The sequence below is a fragment of the Cydia fagiglandana genome, chromosome 18 (genome assembly GCF_963556715.1).
Source record: "Cydia fagiglandana chromosome 18, ilCydFagi1.1, whole genome shotgun sequence".
NCBI lineage: Eukaryota > Metazoa > Arthropoda > Insecta > Lepidoptera > Tortricidae > Cydia > Cydia fagiglandana.
Genome location: NC_085949.1, coordinates 11539923 through 11560267, shown reverse-complemented (window position 1 = coordinate 11560267; position 20345 = coordinate 11539923). Strand labels below are relative to the sequence as shown.

The window sequence follows — 20345 nt, the reverse complement described above, 5'->3', positions numbered from 1 at the left end:
ATATGAGATCATAAAAATACTGACACGTTATAAGTTAAGTTAGGTACAGAATACAAGACTATACCTGAATCAAAGTAATCCATTCTGATGGGGAATTAAAAATAAAAAAGACAGCTTGAAGGGCGGTGGCATGTGTGCGAGAGAGAAACCGGATGGGATATATCATTTTGGCACAGGTATAGTCATTGTGAATCTCTTAGCTCTTCAATTCAGCTTCCCCGCTTGCTTGGACACCATGGAGGGTTCTCTTGTGCTTCCACATATCGCCAGAGCGCCTGCATACCAACACCAAGAGGAAATAGGGTAAGGAAGGAATTAATAAGGAAAGAAAATTAGCAGTAGGAGAATAGGGCCACCAGAATGTAGTCGCCACCAGATATATCGGAGCGGCCGTGGTGCTCAAAAATATTTGAACACGTACTGTAACGCCTTGACAATGAGGCGTGTTCAGATATTTGTGAGCGCCTTGGCCGCTTCGACATATCTGATGGTTACTGTACGAGTAAAATGTTAGTAAAAACATCAATTATTTTTTTCATCAGAACCCCTAGCACAGAATAAATAATAATACTAGGTAGAGAAGACTCACTCTGTAACAATACGCGTCTGTTACGATCAGCACAGATATGGCTGCTAGGTGGCGACAGCGCCACGCGCGGCTTATGGCTAGCCACCAAAATTGGGGTGGAACGGATGTACTTTTAGCTACCTGTAGCAAAGCGACGAAATCGCGGAGTGAGCCACGCCTGCCCCTACTGTAAATTTCATTTGGTAGCGTGACGAGCGTTCGCGTATGCGTTATGTCTAATTTTGTATGGGATTTTGAACAGCGCGCCAAGCGGGACATGCTGGAAACTTCAAATCCCATACAAAATGACACGCTATCGCTATCGAATGAATTTTACACTTAGGGGTACAGAGCTAATGAAAAATTTCATTGATTTTTGCGATGTTTATAATCAATTATATAGTTAAGTAGCAATTAAGTAAACATTTTTAGGCGTTTAGTGCACATAGCTACCACCAAACCAAATCAACCAAGCTATTATTATATTAAAAATATCTGAAAAGCTTTCCATGTAAGGGAATTTCATATAAAGTGACGCATTTTCGTTACTCTTGTCTTGAGTATATGTATAATGAACGATTGAACGTGTCAGAGCGGCTACCGCGAAAACCGAAATTCGCAAATTGCGGGGATCTTTCTCTTTTACTCCAATGAAGGCGTAATTAGAGTGACAGAGAAAAATCCCCGCAATTGACGATTCTCGGTATTGGCGGTAGCTCTACAGCTTTGGGAATAAGGCCTTTGTCCACCAGTTGCACAACGCTCGGTTTCAAAACCGCTCGGAAGCCGCGCTCGTAACTGTTACGAAGTCGCTGGATTAAGGCCCTAAGGGTATCAGCCGTTAGAGCTGTCAGTTTGAGCAAGTTTGGGTATTGTGACCATGGTACTAATAGGTGTCTTGATATGGTAGGGTTGAGCTGTGAAATACAGACTGCAATATCGAATAGTTCATTCGTAGTTGCAGTTAACAATGAAAAAGCTCGTTGAAGTTACAAATATGGCACATAATAACCCCCCTTATTAATACTATTTTACGGTCCCGATTTAGTTAATTATGTTTTATCCCTTTCTTACAAATACATAAGTCAAAATGACAATGAGGACAAACGAATCATAGCTAATTCGGGCCAGTAACGCCTTTATGAATAACGCCGTTGTCGCTATCTATGACAAGACACCAGTAGGTAAATACCTAACTGGAAATTATACTAGGAGGCCTGATGTTTCTCCCCGGTATTCAATGAGTGTGTGAACTATACGTACGCACATCGCATGTGGCTTCTCTCCAATATGAATGAAGGTGTGGACGGTTCGAGCAGCTGCAGTGGTAGGCGTCTTCACATATATCTGATCACCTGTATCAGATCTGTTACCTGAACGTCGTACCAGTAATTCTTTCCAGTAAGTATGAGGGTGTGGGTAGTGCGAGCGTATGGACGACGGAAGGCAGCCCCACATATACCAGATCAGTCACCTGAACGTGGTACCGCACACATCGCACTCGTGTGGCGTCTCTCCAATATGAATGAAGCTGTAGACGGTCCGAACAGTTGACAGTTGTAAGCATCTCGACATTATATCGCACGATATGGTTTGTATCAGATACCTGAACGTGTTACCGTACGCATCGCACTCGTATAGCTTCTCTGCAGTATGAATGAAGATGTAGACGTTTGGAGCAGTTGACAGTGGCAGGCTGCTCCAGTTGACAGTGACAGGCTGCTCCACATATACCTATCGCAACGATATGGCCTGTATCAGATCAGTTACCTGAACGTGGTACCGCACACATCGCACTCATGTGGCTTCTCTCCAGTGTGAATGAGGGTGTGTACGGTGCGAGCGTACGGACGACGGAAGGCGGCCCCACATATGTCGCACCGGTATGGCCTGCAATCAAACATCAGTTTGAGGATAGCAAGAAACAGAAAATCTGCCTTAAAAACTATTTAACGAGCAAAATTTTCTCTTTATACCTAACTACAACGTAAACTTGAAAATGGGCTATTGACAGTTTGGCAGGGGCCACTTTTAGTATTGTAACAAAATAAGATCAAAACCCATAACATGTTCATCATCATCTCAGCCATAAGACGTCCACTGCTGAACATAGACCTCCCCCTTAACATGTTGTTCAATCTGAATCAGACTCCAGGGTCCGTTTACCATCCAAGACCATTGTTTATACATTTTTATGCAGTAGGTATTAGCTAATTTATGCATACATACAAGCGATTCGTATTACTAACCCTATACTAATATTATAAATACGAAAGTAACTCTTCTGTCTGCTACCTTTTCACACTTAAAACGCTAAACCGATTTAGATGAAATTTGATACGAAGATAGTTTGAGGCCTAATAAAACTCTTCCATTAAGTGCAAATACCTACTTCTGCTATTGAATACCTAATTTGCTGCCTATGTAATATTATGATAAAACAAATAATAAGGGCTAAGAATATATACATTTCTTAAAACATCAAAAGATGCGTAGGACGGCAGTCTAGTCTTACTTGCTCTTTTTTCTTAAGATCCAACTATTTTAGGACAAGAAGTATACCTATGTAGGCATAGATTAGTATATGTTATATATGTAGGTTTAGACAAACCCACAATTAAGGTTCATTTTTGAAACTTAGCCTTAAATATTTAAAACAAAATTACTAGAATGTAAAGTGCATTAGGGTAACTTCGAAAACGCGGTAATGTGAATAATAATTACTAAACCATAAGCCCTTCATACTTTGGCAACACGTATGCTTTTGCAACTCTTATCAAGGAATCTTGCTTACTTTAGCTATAGCAGAAAATGCTTCTAGTTTAGTAGATATTTGTTATTTTCAGAATTACCCCGTTTCGGAAGCTACCCCAATTTTTAAGAGAATTTGTGGTTAGGTTCTTTCCTTGCCTACAAAATGGAGTGGGCCTTATGAGCCCTCACACGCTCCATGCTTCTGAACCCAACACTATTCTCGAGTGTTAAAGGTCCTTTGTAGCCTGGACCTCGAAATTGGAGGCGATTGAGGAAAATAATTAGAGTTGAAAAAGCGAAATAGGTGAGTGGGAATAGGGATAAGTGGGGCTATATTATTTTACGGCTCGCAAAGTCGACTCGAGAGCAATTAACCTTTTACGAATATAGTTTATGACCAATATACGTCCAACTGGTATATAAAACTTCTTTAAAAAGTTATAGTTCTAGCGAGATATCAGAGTGACAAAGTTCTAAGTCCCTTTGTTATTAGTTTCGTGGTGAGGTACGTGGCGCCATCTGTGCGAGAGCGTTGTAACTAGGTTGTTGTTAGTTGCGTGTTTGGCCACGGGGGGCGCTGCTAGCTATTCAGGTCGATGGACTTGGATATACAGTATCGCGGTGAGTAATCATTGGGATTGGGGAATGGAATAACCAAGTAATTTAGTCAGTCGTAATGATAATATTAATAATATTATACACAGTTTTGAAGATTTTAAATTAGACATGAGTAATTTTCTTGACAATATTAAAGTGCAAATATTTATGGTAATAGGAAAGCCTAAGATTATGTTTTTTAATCACATAGTAGTTACCGCGCAACTGATAGATAGTACATTTAAGTACTAGGTGCTCCTTTACCAATTTAGTACCCATTTACTGTAAAAATCTAGGGGTAATCAGGGTTGTTGTGTGACTTAGCGCCACTTGCACCATCCCACTAACCCGGGGTTAACCGTTTAAACTGTTTACCCATTGTCAAATTGTACTGGTAACCATGTAACCTAGAGTTTACACTAGGTTAACGGTTTAACTGGTTCATCCTGGGTTAGATGAAATGGTGCAAGTGGGCCTTAGAGGTTTAAGTAGGATGGAATTCCGTAGTACCTATACCTAATATACTGATCGCAGCGCAGACTACCGCAGTGTAATTAACAGGTGAAACTACAAGTAGGTATATATTATATTGACCCTACGCAAATGCTTAATAGAATGGTGTGTGTAACTTTAGTTAGGTACTTTATTAAAGGTCTTTCAATTTCTTATGATTTGTAAAATCAATTTTAAAACGCAAATCGTATCACAGAATAGTGTACCTACCCTAAATATATTGTTCTATGACTCATATGTAGCTTTCACACACAAAGTAATTTTATCCCACTACGCATTGTCAGCCGTAAGCAAGGCCTGTTCACTTCCTAAGAAAGTTATGTCCCCAAATAATTGCGCATGTCTGCGCCTGAAGCTTCTATGTGTGCGTTGGCCTCTGAGAAAAAGTTGCGAGTAATAAAAATAAAAACATTTTTCTACAGCAACATTGCTCCCAATTCTGATTTAAATTATCACGAATTTTATATATTATTAATCATAAAACGAGTCTTAAAACGCTTAAAACTTAATTATACTCGATTAAGTTTTAAAATTGAATATTTGCTTCCAACTGTCTTTATCAATGTCCATAAAATATATGGAGGGTAGGTACGTCTACCCACCATAATACAAAAATATATTTGTCATTGACTTTGTCCAACTGCTGTGGTTAAAGTTCATAACGAAAATTTGCCCCCTCCAGACTATGCGCGTGAATCGCGGGCGAAGCCGCGAACGCGAGTGTGGAGTCGATTTTCGCAGACAGCGAAATCGACTCCACACTCGCGTTCGCGGCTTCGCCCGCGATTCACGCGCATAGTCTGGAGGGGGCTTAATAGGTAAGGTAGGCATGCCTAATGTTATTTGTTTTATACTGAAAACTTTGTGAATGCGCTTTATTAATGTCTATTTTTTTTTATTAAGTTTTCAGAGTTTAATTTTCAGTTTATATTTCTATATGTACGAGTAAAACATTTTTTTAATAAAAAAAATAATACAATGTTATAAACATAAATATGCCTTTTATTTAAATCAATTGATAATACCACAAACAAGGGGTAATATTTGCATCTTGCATATATTTCGTGATATGAAGATAACAAATATGTTTATCAACAGAATTACTACCTACCAATACCCGCCAGGCTAAACCGGTTGTCAACTTTAGTTCCATTGGTACACAAAGACGGCGCCACTAGTATAAACGTATAAACGGTTGGGGACATTTTTTTGTATGGAGTTACCGTTCTTCTCCTAGTGAGTATTATATTCTTTGGCCGTAAGGCTTTTTTATACCACGTCGGTGGCAAACAAGCATACGTCTACGTCCTCCTGATGATAAGCAGTCACCTTTATAACGCAGAGGGAATATATTTCCCACAATAATTTTAAACTTTACTTGAAACTGATAGGGGTCAATTTTGCGTGATTTCTGGCACCTTTTTATGCCCGTTATAGGAGTAACTGCCATTGGAAAATGCATTCAATTATTTACCGTATTGTGTCACAATATATTCCAAATTAAAAAGACTTTTCCAATGGGTGATGCGGCTGTTATGCGAGGTAGGGCAGCATTGTTCAATTCATGACCTGATTTGTACGAAATTATCGAACTGTACAGAAAATTCCATCAAAATATAGAGTTTATTGTTGAGGCAAGAAGACTCAAATCACAATTACCTATTTTTTTTTGTAAATTACGGTCATACAAATTTATTCCAACCTTGCAAATCAACAATGGCAATGCATAACGGTTAGGATTTAGGATTGAAGGACAATTCAAAACTTTCATATATTTCAGATAAAAAGTAATTTTCATTACGTAACGTAACCATTACTACATCCCATGCCGTCCCACATAGAACAAAATAAATGTACCGTGGGTGAAGTACGCAGAAACTACCTACACGCCGCTGTGGATCTGTTTATAGGTCAATAACATTCACAATACCGTATAATGAATATACGGTTATTCAAATTTGCACCTTAGCACGGTTTCTTAAGGTCTAATTTGTGGCTTTATTGTTTTGGGAGATAATAGTTCGCTAAAATTATGTTTTATTAAGAACCCACGTCTTTCCGTTTTCCTGTAGACTGGACTTACGCCTAAATGAAATGAAAAATAACCTAGCTTTTGTTGATAGTTAGGTTATTGTAGTTTTAAACCCAAAGGGTAATGAAAATGAATGTCATTTTTAATACTACGTTGGTGGCAAACAAGCATACGGCTCCTCTGGGGGTAAGCGGTCACCATAGCCTACGGACGCCTGCAACTCCTGGGGTCTTACTTACATACGAGTTGCTAATTGCTTTCTTATTGCTCGTTAGTTAAGAAGGTATTAGGTAGAGATCGATAGCTAAGAGATAAATAACCATTAAACCGATTATTTTTATGATATAGGAGAGGAAAACGAAGATAAGAATCTCCTGATGGTAAACATTAGAGATGCACCGGATATCCGGTTACTATCCGGTATCCGGCCTATCCGGCCACTATTTTACTATCCGGCCGGATACCGGATAGTGACCTTCTATCCGGCCGGATACCGGATAGTGACCTTCTATCCGGCCGGATACCGGATAGTAACATTGCTTGATTTCGGAGTAAACAAATTGGATTTAAGAAACAGACACGGTCATAATCGTACTTGTTTATTATTTTAAAACAATTTAATCATTCCAATGACTTGCACGCGCACTCATTTCGAACCTAGAAATGAGTCCGCGCGAACGTTTGCTAGGAAACAGGTCAAACCTGCAGAATGCGCACCTGAAAAACCGAAATGTAGGTATAGTTCCGCCGGCCGAATATCCGGCGGCCGGATACCGGATATTCGGCCATTGTCCAGGCCGGTTATCCGGTATCCGGTATCCGGCCAAACAACTCTCCGTTGCATCTCTAGTAAACATTTACCGTGGCCCATTGATACCTTCTATACGCCAGAGGGATTGCAAGTGCATTGCCGGCTTATAAAATGGGAGTTTGCTCTATTCTTGAAGGATTGAAGGTCTTATCGTACCTAATACCTATGTACGTAAATAGAATACATACCTAAGTATACTCATAATACAACTTACCTATGACAGGCGTGGTTCACTCCGCGATTTCGTCGCTTTGCTACAGGTAGCTAAAAGTGCAACCGTTCGGCCCCAATTTTGGGGTTTGCCATAAGCTGCGCGTGGCGCTGTCGCCACCTAGCGGCCATATCTGTGCTGATCGTGACAGACGCGTTTTGTTAGAGAGTGAGTCTTCTGTACCTAGTACTATTATTTATTCTGTGCCTATGATCATTTTGTCGTGCTCGCACCAACGTGCAACGCGGGTGACGTTATACATGTATTCTGTTACCCCATTATATGATGCCTTACCAAAGCCGGTCTACGCCGCAGCATGATACCATACCTCTAATCCGTACAGAATGTATCTTGGGGTGCTCACACGCAGACTAACGCAAGCGCAACCTTAACTACCTCTGATCGCGCGGAGTCGTGTTGAACGTGACTTGGGTAGCCACTTGCACCATCCCACTAACCCGGGGTAGCGATGTTACGATTCGACTTCACAAATCGGTTCAAACCGATTTAGGTCTGAAGTCGACTAAATCGACGTGAGTGTTCCGTAAATCGACTTAAGATACGTTCACCCGCTCTAAACGCATCCTTTCATATTTGTTGATGCGTCACTTTCATTTGACATATTGAGGATTAAAATGTACGCAAATCGATTTCAAACCACGAAGAAAAATGTTGCCATGCACAATTGCACATTGCCGCCATTATTGAGTCGAGTCGAAACTTGGTATCTACAGGTAAAGTAAAAGGAAACTTATTGTTTATGTTGTAAGGTTAAATTTCGCATGGGCTTAAAGCGATTGATTTGGCGGTATACTTGGATCGGTTTGGCAGTTTTGCGCCGCGTCGATTTGCTAACTCAACGAGTTCGCGGCAATGACACGAAATCGCACGAGACCGCACGCTCTTTCCTGCTTGCTCGTATAGTGCTTTCCCGTTTTAGCTTTAGAAATTATAAAATTGTGATTTACCGCGCAACAAAACTAAAAAAATATTACAAAACTTTTAAGTCAAAATTTTTGCTGTCGATCGGATCGAACAAAGCGTAAAATTGACAATTCAATTTCCTCAACTCAAAGACTACGGAGCGGTTTGAACTACTGATACTTAAAAAGTAGAAGTTAAATCGACTTGGCCAAATCGGTTTGCAAACCGATTTGGGTTTAAATCGGAGTCGACTTATTCGGTTTGAAAATTTTTCGATTTGGCCCATCACTAACCCGGGGTAACCGAAACCTAGAGTTACCATGGTAAGTAGGATAATATTGGGTTAACGGTTTACCCGGTTAAAACCGGATTAAGGGACCCACTGATTAACAGGCCGCCGGACGGTATCGGCCTGTCAGTTGTTCGGAACTGTCAAAATTTTGTTCTAACTGACAGGCCGATACCGTCCGGCGGACTGTTAATCAGTGGGCCCCTTTAGTGGTGTTGCCGACAAGTACCGAGCGCTCGGGGTGAGGGCGCGCGGGGCAGGGACCCCACCAACCAGAGATCCGAATGCGAGTCATATCGAACGGACGTTAATTTGCTAATTTATTTTTCTTTTCGCTAATTATCCTAATATGTACTGTGTATTGTTCTATACATATAGTTTAAATAAAAAGTATAGTGCATAATTTGACCATTTTTATTGTGCATTTGTATAGTGCATAATTTGACCATTTTTATTGGAGAAAACCACCAAAAGTGGGATGGTGCAAGTGGTGACCTTACCTCTGATCAGTATGTATCCTAGCGTGCTCGCGGAGCCGCGCAGCCGCAGTGAACGTCTTCGGGCACGCCGCGCACGCGAACGGGCGCTCCCCGGTATGCGTGCGCCGGTGGTCGTCGCGCTCCACCTGCGGTCACACGGTGAGGGGTGAAGGTTGATGCCACGTTGATGCCTTGCAATAATTAGCTATTCCAGAAAAGTGCCACAGGATACGTGAAGCTATTTTTTACACTTCTGATAGAGCTATTAAGAAGCCGATATTATACCTACATACAATGGTGCAGATATAGAGAAAAATAAGTTGAATGACTTAGATAAAGCAAACTTTACTTATAATTTAAACTTTATTGTTTATAAAATTAAACTTTTTTGTTTACCTATGTAATTAAACTTTATCGTGCAAAAGGAAAAAAAAAGCCATATCGTTCTAAAACGAAAGACAAACACGAGTAAGAAAGAGATTGATAATATTTTGTCGCGTGAGAAATAACCGTGGTCATTGCACTAGCAGCCTAGCTGCGCTAGCTAGATTCTGTGCTAGGTTAGGAGGTGAAGGTTGATAAACCTAGCCTTCGCTAACGCTATCAAGGAAAAAAGTATCTGTAGGTATTTGTACCTACTCAAAGAATAGAAAATATGTAAAAATGGCTACATGGTTTGATTTCGATGAGCATTAACTACAAATAAGAGATAGCATACTTATTAGCCTGTGAGTGCGAGCCTGCGAGAGAAACGAAATCAAAATTCGAAGTGAAATCCTTACAAATCTGTTATGATAATTCAAAACTTAAATAAATATGAAGAAATGAAATATGTGAATAAATATCGTTTTATAAAGAAAACGTTCAAGTGTTTCAAGACCTGGACATCTTGCTTAACATACAAACGTTTTAATTAACACATCCTAACCAGCTATCTAGGCTAGGCAAGGCTAGATACCTCATCAATTTAGCGACGATAATATTGACAATTATTACCAATATTGACGCGAATCTATTATCCTCTGCTCTCTAATACCCCAAAGATCCTTAAACTTTACCATGATTATTTTCTCATAGAAGCGAAGGTAATAATTTATTAGCGAGTATCGATCCTTTCCTGTCCTTGCTCCAGTCCCATTTTCCCTCTTATACCAAGCGTTAAACCAGCGTACTGTTGACCGAGGGATCTATAGCAACTATATGTATTCGGGTATCAAGTTATAATGGTTTAACGTAATGGGAATAAAGGGCTGGAAATGAGCCCGGACGGCCCCGGTGTGGCCGGATTCCGGCTCGAACAAAAGTTGTCAAGGAGAATGTTACGGGTGTATTCAAACTCAAACTCAAAAATGTACAGAGGTAATGGGAAATTAGAAACTGTAGGAGATACCGTATTTTATTTCATTATTTCGAATAACGAAGGCCTATAATGGAACAAATAGGATATGGATTTGGATTTGCTGGATCCAAATCTGAATCTGGATTTTATGGATTTGGATAGGATATGGGTTTGGATGAGGTCTTGGTGGCTCAGATGGCTGCAGAGCGCTGGAGTATCGATCCAGAGGCCGTGAGTTCAAGTCTCACCCAAGACAAAAAGGATATTCATAATTTAATGGAAAAAAAAAGATATTAAGAAGTTAGATAATTTATTAATGGATTTTTTGCATCATTCCAGAACCCCTTTTAGATTTTTCCCTTTCATTCCGATTTTCCCTCAGGGCTCAAAATTGTGTATTGGCTTTTATACTGGTTTACCTATGCGTACGACTCGCTTGGTAAACAATTTGCAGCTACCTTTAGCAGTGGGGAGACACTCCTAACTTCGGTCGAACTCGGCTCCGCTCGGCTCAGCATTGCTCCGACGAGCAATTTTTAGGGTTGGCACCACGTGACTTCCTTTTGCGTGCACGACCACAGATAAGATAATCACTTGATTTTTGACAACCCTAAATAGACGAAAGGGATAGTGCCATGTATTAGAAAGAGATAGCATGATTCGACCCTGAACCGCTGTCAAACTTCGGGTTTGTAGGAAGTGTCCTTTCTGTACGGTAGTACTATTATTTCTTCTGTGCCTTTAGTTGTTTATGAATAAACGGGCATGCGTATGCGTAGCCCTTCGACCGTAAACAAGGCAGTACACCTGTTCGCGACAAGTGCACACTTATTATACCCTCTTGGGGTTCAATGTTCCAATACTAGTGCAAATTACCTTCAATGGAATTTAAATCTTAATTAAATAGAACAGAGATGCTTTTGTTTCGTTCCGTAAAATTTTAAAACAAAACATATTCAACTCTATTTTGTAATACCATTGATTCAAATTTGATTGCCAATTTTCCTTATATGGTGGGCCGCTAGAGGATACTGGTAACGATTACTGGCAGTGTTTTGTGGTTGAATAGCGATCATTGTAGGGAAGATCTTAGTTTCCACCACAACTGCATTATCGTCATAGAACTACTTTGATTATCACCTATGGTTGTTTGAGAATAAAAAGTAGGTACAAAATAAACACAAGTGCTGTGTTATACACGTAATCAGCTCCAAGAGCTGCTAGTGTACCTATAGGTGAATAAATTTATTAATTTTATTAAGATTTCGGTCCCAGGACAGTTGTAAGCTGGGTTCTCCATACAAACGTAGTTATGCTCTCACGGCTCTCATTTTAAAACGATTGGTTAGGTAGATTGCTCTGAAACTTTTTGAGTACTTACTTACAATAGGATAAATAAACTAAACTAAATATGTAATTGTATATTCCACCTGCAATGTAACCTGATTCTTACATACAATAAAGAACTTGAACTTGAACTAAGGTATTCTAGTCCTATTAGTTAATGTAGCTTCAGATACCTAGTTTAAAAAATCAGCGAATTTAAGTTGCCGATGCCGCCGATGACCAATCGTAGGTCACGGTTTTGATGCTCCTTAATAGTTACTGCACGTATAAAATACGAATCATTATTGAAAAGTTTCGCTCATCAAGTCATGTTTTACGAATAGTTAATATGTATAAAATCTTCTAAAAATCTACTACCTCAGTGTATTAAACCTACCTTGACTTTGAAGGCCTTTGGGCAGAGGTCACAAGGGTAGGGCCGCTCGCCGGTGTGCATGCGCATGTGGATCGCGAGGTGCCCCGACTGGTTGAAGCGGCGTCCGCACACGCGGCATGGGTAGCCCTGTACAAGGTTTCCATATTAAACTGTAATTATACTTTTTACATATTTCGCATGAGTATGGTTTTTTCACCTGTGTTCATAATTCATAATTATTGTCCCTTTATTTTTACAACAACCTAATAACTTGTGTTCTTTTTTAACCGTGAACTTCTGACACAGGGACTTCTAAAACCTGATAGGATAGATACAATTTGATAAAAAGAGCTTGCATTTGTTTGGGTAGCCATGGACATTAGACATGTAGCGCTCCATGTTCAACCAAATACTGACACTTACAGTCAGTGACATACTTCGCAACTCTATGGTTTTCGGCCGAAACGCCAAAGACTATATGGAATAGAATCTTACCGGCTTAGACACCTTGTGCATTTTCTTGTGCGTGTGCAACGCGCACATGCTGCCTAGGACCTTGTCGCACTCTTCACACACGTACGCCATGAGAGGCGCGCCCGACGGCCGGTCTTCTCCGCGCTTGTGACGGTAGAGTTCCCTAAAATGTTTAGAAACATCACCAACCTTGTCGTTGTCGTCTTATCCACCGGGTTATCACATAGGTGAGAATTTGAGCTAGCGCCTTAAAACTAGCGTAAGTAACAACTTAAATGAAAACAAATTATGACAGATATGTCTGAGATGCGTTACGCCAAGTTTTGTCGGGGAGCTGGCCACGGAGCCGCTTGAACTTGACACCCTTTGGCCAATAACTCTTTTGATAAAGGGTGTCTAGACACTCAGGACGTTTAAATAGTTGGCAATGTTCAAGTTTTAAATCCCATTGTGAAGAGATTCCGCTTTCAATTCCATTCAAACATTCTCAGACTGCTTTTGCAGGTGACCTCGATTATCATTTTCAAACTTTGATTGTAACTAAATACATAATTATTCTAGTGTTACCTTGCAGTGGCAAATAGCTGGTTGCAAGACCCGCAATTCCACATTTTGCTGCTAGTAGCATTGCTGTAAGACCGTCGATCCCTCTTATTGACGACCTGAAGGCATCCTAAGGTGTGCATCTTCAGCTCCTCGATGGTTGAGAAGCGTTTGCCGCAAGTGTCGCAGGCGCAGCATAGCTGGTCGTTTGTGGTGGCGCTTGAATTCTAGACGCATTGAATAGAATTGTAAAACAAGAAATTAAAAGGTTTTGTTTGTAGGTATTATTTATACAATTATTAGATTTGTGTGTGTGATGACATTTATCTTTCAAACCTAACAACTAAGCAGAGACAACTAGACTAATTATAGCCGGTCAAACAACTTTGTCAGTAGAAAAAGGCGCGAAATCTAATTCTCTATGGACGATTACCCCTCGCGACTACATTTTTTTAGATTTGCCGCTTTTTTCTACTGACGGAAATGACAGACTATAACTTTCATAGAGTAACCTAAATTTTACTCTTGCACACAGCGCATGAGCATGCGCAATGTTGAGGCGCGCCTGTAATACTTGTTTGTTAAAAAAGAAAAACTGGGAACTTACTTCTGCCGGTGGATAGAAGCTTTGACTCTGCTCAGGAACATAGCAAGTCAACCGGTGTCTGTCCAAGGCATCGGCGTCCGCGAACAGACCGTTGCAGAAGTCACAGACGTACATGGTGAGAAGCTTCCGAGGTGACACACTGGTCTTGCCATCGCTTGTGGTGCAGCACAGTTGCTCTGTAAATTAGGTGCAGTCTTAAAATCAACTCCAATCAAATCAACCATTTACATGTATCAGGGAAATATCACAAATACTCCACCTCTTAAATGTCCCATGACTGGTGCTGTTACCTTAGTCATTTCCGTCAGTAGAAAAAAGCGGCAAATCTAAAAAATGTAGTCGCGAAGGGTAATCGTCCATAAAGACTTTGAATTTCGCGCCTTTTTAATATTTGCCTTCGTCACTTATTTAAGTTATTTATTGTATTGTGTGGAATAATAAATTTAAAGTTTTGCATTTTTTTTAGTTACCGCAATGTATGGGCATATGGCTGTCCATACTTAGCTACGAAAGTCTGTACTTTCGTGTAAGTAATTCGTAGGCGAATGGCGTGCGAATTGGATGCAGTGTGCTGAGCGCCGTATAGCTGAAAGAGACTATTGGAATGCATTGAGCTACAGTACCACAGTCATTGACATCCCTTAGATTGTTTTTAGGTGAAGCGAGATGAAATCTTGGTCTGGCCCTTACCGGTAGGTTCTGTTTCTAAAGCTGTAGATAATACACGTTCACAGATGCCACAAACCAGCCAGTAGGATTCAAAATCTATGTCGGTTGGATGGCTTATATCTGAAACAACAAAATTTGATGAACACCTTAAAGTATATAGTACATATATATATATTCCTTGACGAAAAGTTAATAAATAAAACTAGCAAAAATACCCGTCATTTACCAAAACAAATTAAATCCTTAAACTACGTCCAGGACCCGGGTATGTCCTTAAAACACGTCCAAGACCACCGGTAGACGGGCAGCAGCGTCCCTCAAATTCGGTGTACTCGACTGCGATCGCCAACCCGTCTGCCAAGCGTGGCGATTATGGTATTCACCCCCCAAAAAAGGAGGAGGCCTATGTTCAGCAGTGGACGTCTTATGGCTGAGATGATGATGATGATGATACCAAAACAAAACTGTTAAAACAAAGGTGTAGATTATTTTTGTATTTCGACAACTATTGGTGGTTTACCTTGTAACTTTGGCTGTAGATCTATAGCGTCAGCTGGTGAACTGCTAGGAAGAGCATCCAAGACCGGGTCAGAGGTATGGAATGAAATTGTATGGTCCAGAAGATCCGAGTCCGTAGTAAATATCTCGTGGCAAATGACGCAGGAGTGTAATGCTAACAAGTCGGGCCCAGTATCTTCAGTGTCCTGGTACAAAAATATTAGCAAAATATGAGGAATGCTATTATGTTTTCTGTAGGAATATATGGAATTATCAAAAATATATGGAAAATAATTAGTATAATTAATTAATAATTACCTTATTCGCGCTCGCTGAAACTTGAAGCGGCAATAAGAATTGATTCACCGTGTTATCATCAAGTAAAGTTGGTTCAAAATTATTAAGTAAATTATCCGACTGAACTATAAATAGTTCTGTATTTTGCTCAATGTTCGTGGTATTAGTCAGAAAAGATGACACTCCTTCATTCAAGTTTTTAGTAGAATCAAAGACTATCTGATTGCCTACACTCGTAAGCATTTGATCAGCAACATCGGCTAGATCTTTATTAATATTGGTTGAATCTGTTGCAACTGCATCAGAATTGAAAAGAAGATAGTCGGAGTCGTAGTGGTCTCGTAGAGTGTCCGATAATTCCTTGTAGGGGAAATCCGGTGGGTCGAACATCATTCTCGGCAACTGTAAAGAGAATATCAAACCTTCATAGTTGGACCAAGCTAATTCTGCACAGCATTGGTAACAGAGTGTGGAAGTGCCGTTTTTTTTTAATTTATTAAAATTATTGCACACGGCGCATAAAGCTTGCGCATAATGAGGCGTGGGCTATATACAGCCTGGCAAAAAGAGTACCACTTTTTAATTTCTACTCTTTTTTGCCAGGCTGTACGCGAACAGCATACGCATGTTATTTGCCTCTTGAGGATAGTGCCAGTGCAATACTTCCTATACTCTTTGGTAGCGTACCTTTACTTATGCCAGCCACGTAACTAAGCTAAGCCGTGTGCACTGTGCAAGCATAATATCCGACATACGCACCACACACGTGCTTTTTAATGGATGCCGAAAAACGCGTCAGGTAGTTCAGTTTGACATTGACGTTCGCTTGTTATTGTTGATGTTCAGTGAATAATAATTTTGTGAATAAAAATTACAGTTTACAGTGACTTTGTAATCCGAAAAGATGAAGGCTGAGGTCGCGTCTTCTTCGGAGAAACCCAAAATCCCTTTGCCGACTCTTTCTCAAATAAACGCTGACCGTATTACTCAGGTACGTGTAAAAGTAGGGTAATGATTGTTATTTCTCAATATTGGATAATATTTTTCGTTATACGCCTACCTTTAGACAATGAAAGCTGTTAGAATAACTGCTTAGTTGAAAGAAACTGTAAAATAATCAATACAGTTAATGCCAGTTAAAATAGGTTCACCATGTCATAGGTTATAATTTTCAATTCGGCGCATGTTTTTACATTAGAATAGCGAAAAAACACGTAATCAGTATTTTGTTTACTCTCCTAAAGTCTTAATATTACTGCTCAGAAGTATTTTCCTTCTGAGCAGTAATATTAAGCTTAGTTTCCAACAAAGATTCATTGCAAATATTTAGTAAACATAAATTGTCATTATGGCCTTGGTCGCCGGTAAATGTCGTACGCTACTAATTACTTTACATCGTATAGAAAGACCGCACTATTTCTATAGAATGTTACGTTATATACAACGTACGTCGTCACTTGGAGATCAAACCATAACAGCTTTCACCCATGCCACCCTTGGGAACCCAGGCATTTCTTGAAATATCTCATACCAACAATGTATAAGGGTCTCCCCTGATATATCGACGCGAATTCGGCAAAAGCCGATAGGAAAAAGCTTTATGTCCACGCAATAAGAGCGAAAAAGTCGTCGTTCGGCTCGGCTCGCATCGGCCGGCGCCTGCCGACGCGTCGACGGCTTTTTCGCTCTTATTGCGTGGACATAAAGCTTTTTCCTATCGGCTTTTGCCGAATGCGCGTCGATATATCAGGGGAGACCCTAACTCTATGCCAGCGGTCGACAACCTGCGGCCCGCGGGCCGCATGCGGCTCGTGAATCTGTCACTTGCGGCCCGAGAGCCACCTTGGCTATTTTGTATGTAATAGTGACAAACGACAATGTCTCATAAAGTCATTAATTTTAACAAAGTACGGCCTGCATCACCTCCGTTAACTACTATGCCCTTGGCTGCTAAAAGGTTGCCGACCGCTGCTCTATGCCAACCACATATGATGTCACTGGGCACTAAAGGGTTAAGAATCAACAGAAGAAGTATCTAAAAATAATTATTGCTCAAAATGATCAGTTTCAACCTTATTGACAATAAAGGTTGGGACCGACCAATGTTGTCCTTAGAATATATGCCATTATATATTAAGTATAATACATACAACTTTCCAAAATTGTATTTACTTATATATGGCCTACACCTACCTCCTAATAAAAGAAACAAATATAGTTCTTATATTGCTATTGTTGTATGTATGGTATGTACCTAATGGTATTAATTAACTGAATGAATGTCTCTTATATGGCATGTACAGGGTTGTTGGTTAGGGTAAGCATGAAAGCAAGCAGTCAGTTGTCAACCATAATGCAATGAGATAAGGTGTATTCTCAACGTGTCTATTTAGTGTGTAGTTGCTGTGGACAGTCATGTTCACAAACATCTGTACGAGCGAGTGTTTACAATTAAAAATATATTTATACAACCTTATTGTATAAAGTCTGTCTTAGAGATGTGTAAATGTGTTATTAGAAAATTGGTTTGTAAAGACTTTGTGAACTCGACTGTACACAAAGTAAAAAAATGCTTAATCTGTTTACCTAGTGCAGTATCACTCTTAAACTTAAAGGTCATTATTACAACAGCATATTTCTAAAAAAACCGGGCAAGTGCGAGTCGGACTCGCGCACGAAGGGTTCCGTACCATAATGCAAAAAAAAAAACAAAAACAAAGCAAAAAAAAAAACGGTCACCCATCCAAATACTGACCACTCCCGACGTTGCTTAACTTTGGTCAAAAATCACGTTTGTTGTATGGGAGCCCCATTTAAATCTTTATTTTATTATGTTTTTAGTATTTGTTGTTATAGCGGCAACAGAAATACATCATCTGTGAAAATTTCAACTGTCTAGCTATCACGGTTCGTGAGATACAGCCTGGTGACAGACGGACGGACGGACAGCGAAGTCTTAGTAATAGGGTCCCGTTTTACCCTTTGGGTACGGAACCCTAAAAAGCGGCATATGAAAGATTATTAAAATGACTTGACCTGACTAGTTATCATATGAATTGATTATGGAATTATGCTGTTGATATAAAAAATGGGAGGCATCATAATGTTAAATGAAATAAGGGTTCTATGTATAACACCTTACTAGAACCAATAGGTCCATGTATCAAACTAAATGCAAGTAATTCAACTGCCCTGAATGCATTTCAAATCACAGCTATAGGGATTTTATAATTAAGTTAACCATGGCTAACACAATTTGAACAAAGCCTACTGGTGTCACCCAAATCTATGTAACATTCCACCCTGAATTGCATTACTAATCAACATGGTTGCTTTTAGCTCGCAAACCAGTACTGGTCGCCACAAACTGAGGAAAGCCACTTGCCTTACGATGCTGCTATTGTGGAGTCAATCTACCAAGCAGAAATCCTTGGATCAAAGTAAGTCACACATTTATCACACACAGTTTCACTTTCAAAATTCCAAACTGGACTGAGCCTTACTGATTTTAACAAATGAATAAATGCAGGGGGTCAATAGCCTCATAGACAGTGCACTGACCTTTTTATTTTTTCAAATTTGCCAGTAGTTGGAGCTGCTTGATATGGTGTTAAATTTTGGGTTAAAATAAATGTAAATATATGGTTTAAAATTGTATACTGTATGAAAATTATTTATTAATGTATTTTAGTATTTTTTATAAAATTAAATATCTACTTTTAAAAATGTGTCTGAGACTTAAATAAACATACAACACTTTCAAACTCAACTGACTAAACTCAATTGATGATGATTGATGTAGCTTTAATTTCTAGAATTTACTTACAATTAAAAATTTAATTGAATAAATACCCCAGAGTTTATTTAAAATAAATACTATAATAAATCAGTATGGTCAATGAGCAACAACAGATTCAACCTGCCACAGTATTTCTAACTGTGACTAAAGCAAAAAATAAACTAATCTCTGGGGTACTTACTTATTCAATTAAATTTTTAATTGTTTTAATGGGTTAGTTTAGTTAGTAAATGAAGAAGGTTTTATAATATGTGTTTATTGCATTAAAACACAATAGTTATTTACGATACAAGTGCGGAAAAGAGGAAATTCGAAATGAGTGGCGATAAATTAAAACACGACCGAAGGGAGTGTTTTAAATCGACATGAGTTGGGAATTACCTATTCGCACGTGTATCATACAACTATTTACGGTACATATGATTTTGACATACGCACGAATAGTGCTATTTTACGCACAAGTGCGGGAAAATAGAACCATATGCACTGTAATAGTACATTTCGATGCTAGTGCGGAAGGTATGTCATTACTTCACGAGTACCGAGATATCTTGCCACGAGCCGCAGGCGAGTGGCAAGACTCGGGACGAGTGAAGAATGACATTTCCGCACGTGTATCGAACGACGTTTTTTAATACAGTTGCGAAAAAATAAGAAAAACATTGTTAATCGTACACTAAACAAAAGTGGTAACAGTGACAGCTCGGTTAGACGTCGTCTTTAAGTATGTATATTATATCTATGGGCGTTTGGCATCTATTCCGTTCCATTCAGTCAACTTATTAAGAACAGAATTTTCAATACTAAATATTAAAAAATAAACGTGTTATAATGATGAAGAGGTAAGTAATTAAATATGAAATATGTAATATTTTTCGTATTCTTACATTAACGGTAGGTTTTTATGCTGATTACGACGTTTAAAGGAAACTAATATTAACACTCATCAATAAGTAGTCGTGAATTGGAACAAGTATAAATTTAAAAAAATTGGAAAAGTAAAAAGCACTAGTTCGAGATAACCAACTTTCCGCACGCTAAACAGCTACGTAAAGTAGCACTTTTTGAGCAACTGTATTAAAAAATTATTTTACAGTACATATGGCCCTATTTTCCCGCACTAGTGCGTAAAATAGCACTTTTCGTGCGATGTCAAACGTTTAAAGAGCCATATGTACTGTAAAACGTTGTACGATACACGTGCGAATAAGTAATTCGCAACTCGTGTCGATTTAAAAC

At 39.3% G+C, this 20345-nt stretch overlaps 2 protein-coding genes across 2 annotated transcripts in view; one reads left to right on the top strand and one right to left on the bottom strand.

Moving 5' to 3' along the window:
- Positions 1-127: 127 nt before the first annotated feature.
- Positions 128-15705, bottom strand: LOC134673054 (zinc finger protein 271-like). The gene is made up of 10 exons (XM_063530991.1): positions 15329-15705; positions 15033-15216; positions 14534-14632; positions 13844-14019; positions 13261-13463; positions 12715-12856; positions 12241-12366; positions 9200-9324; positions 2339-2458; positions 128-275 (listed from the first exon to the last, which is right to left on the bottom strand). The coding sequence occupies exons 1-10, from the start codon at positions 15698-15700 to the stop codon at positions 197-199; spliced, it is 1626 nt and encodes a 541-aa protein (XP_063387061.1). The 5' UTR covers positions 15701-15705; the 3' UTR covers positions 128-196.
- A 416-nt stretch (positions 15706-16121) lies between these two features.
- LOC134673178 (RNA helicase aquarius) overlaps positions 16122-20345 on the top strand; it is a 119887-nt gene continuing 115663 nt past the window's right edge. The window contains exons 1-2 of the mRNA XM_063531132.1: positions 16122-16298; positions 18647-18747. Coding sequence (XP_063387202.1) covers positions 16212-16298; positions 18647-18747 — 188 coding nt within the window. The 5' untranslated portion in view covers positions 16122-16211. The remainder of the gene's footprint in view (positions 16299-18646; positions 18748-20345) is intronic.

What these genes read in the sequence shown, in the direction of transcription:
- LOC134673054 (XM_063530991.1), bottom strand. Translation starts at nt 15,700, where the DNA reads ATGATGTTCGACCCACCGGATTTCCCCTACAAGGAATTATCGGACACT. An exon ending in TCTACAGCCAAAGTTACAAG is followed by an intron (nt 14,633 to 15,032) that starts GTAAACCACCAA and finishes TTGTTGTTTCAG; the next exon opens with ATATAAGCCATCCAACCGAC. An exon ending in AGGATACATACTGATCAGAG is followed by an intron (nt 2,459 to 9,199) that starts GTAAGGTCACCA and finishes GTTTGATTGCAG; the next exon opens with GCCATACCGGTGCGACATAT.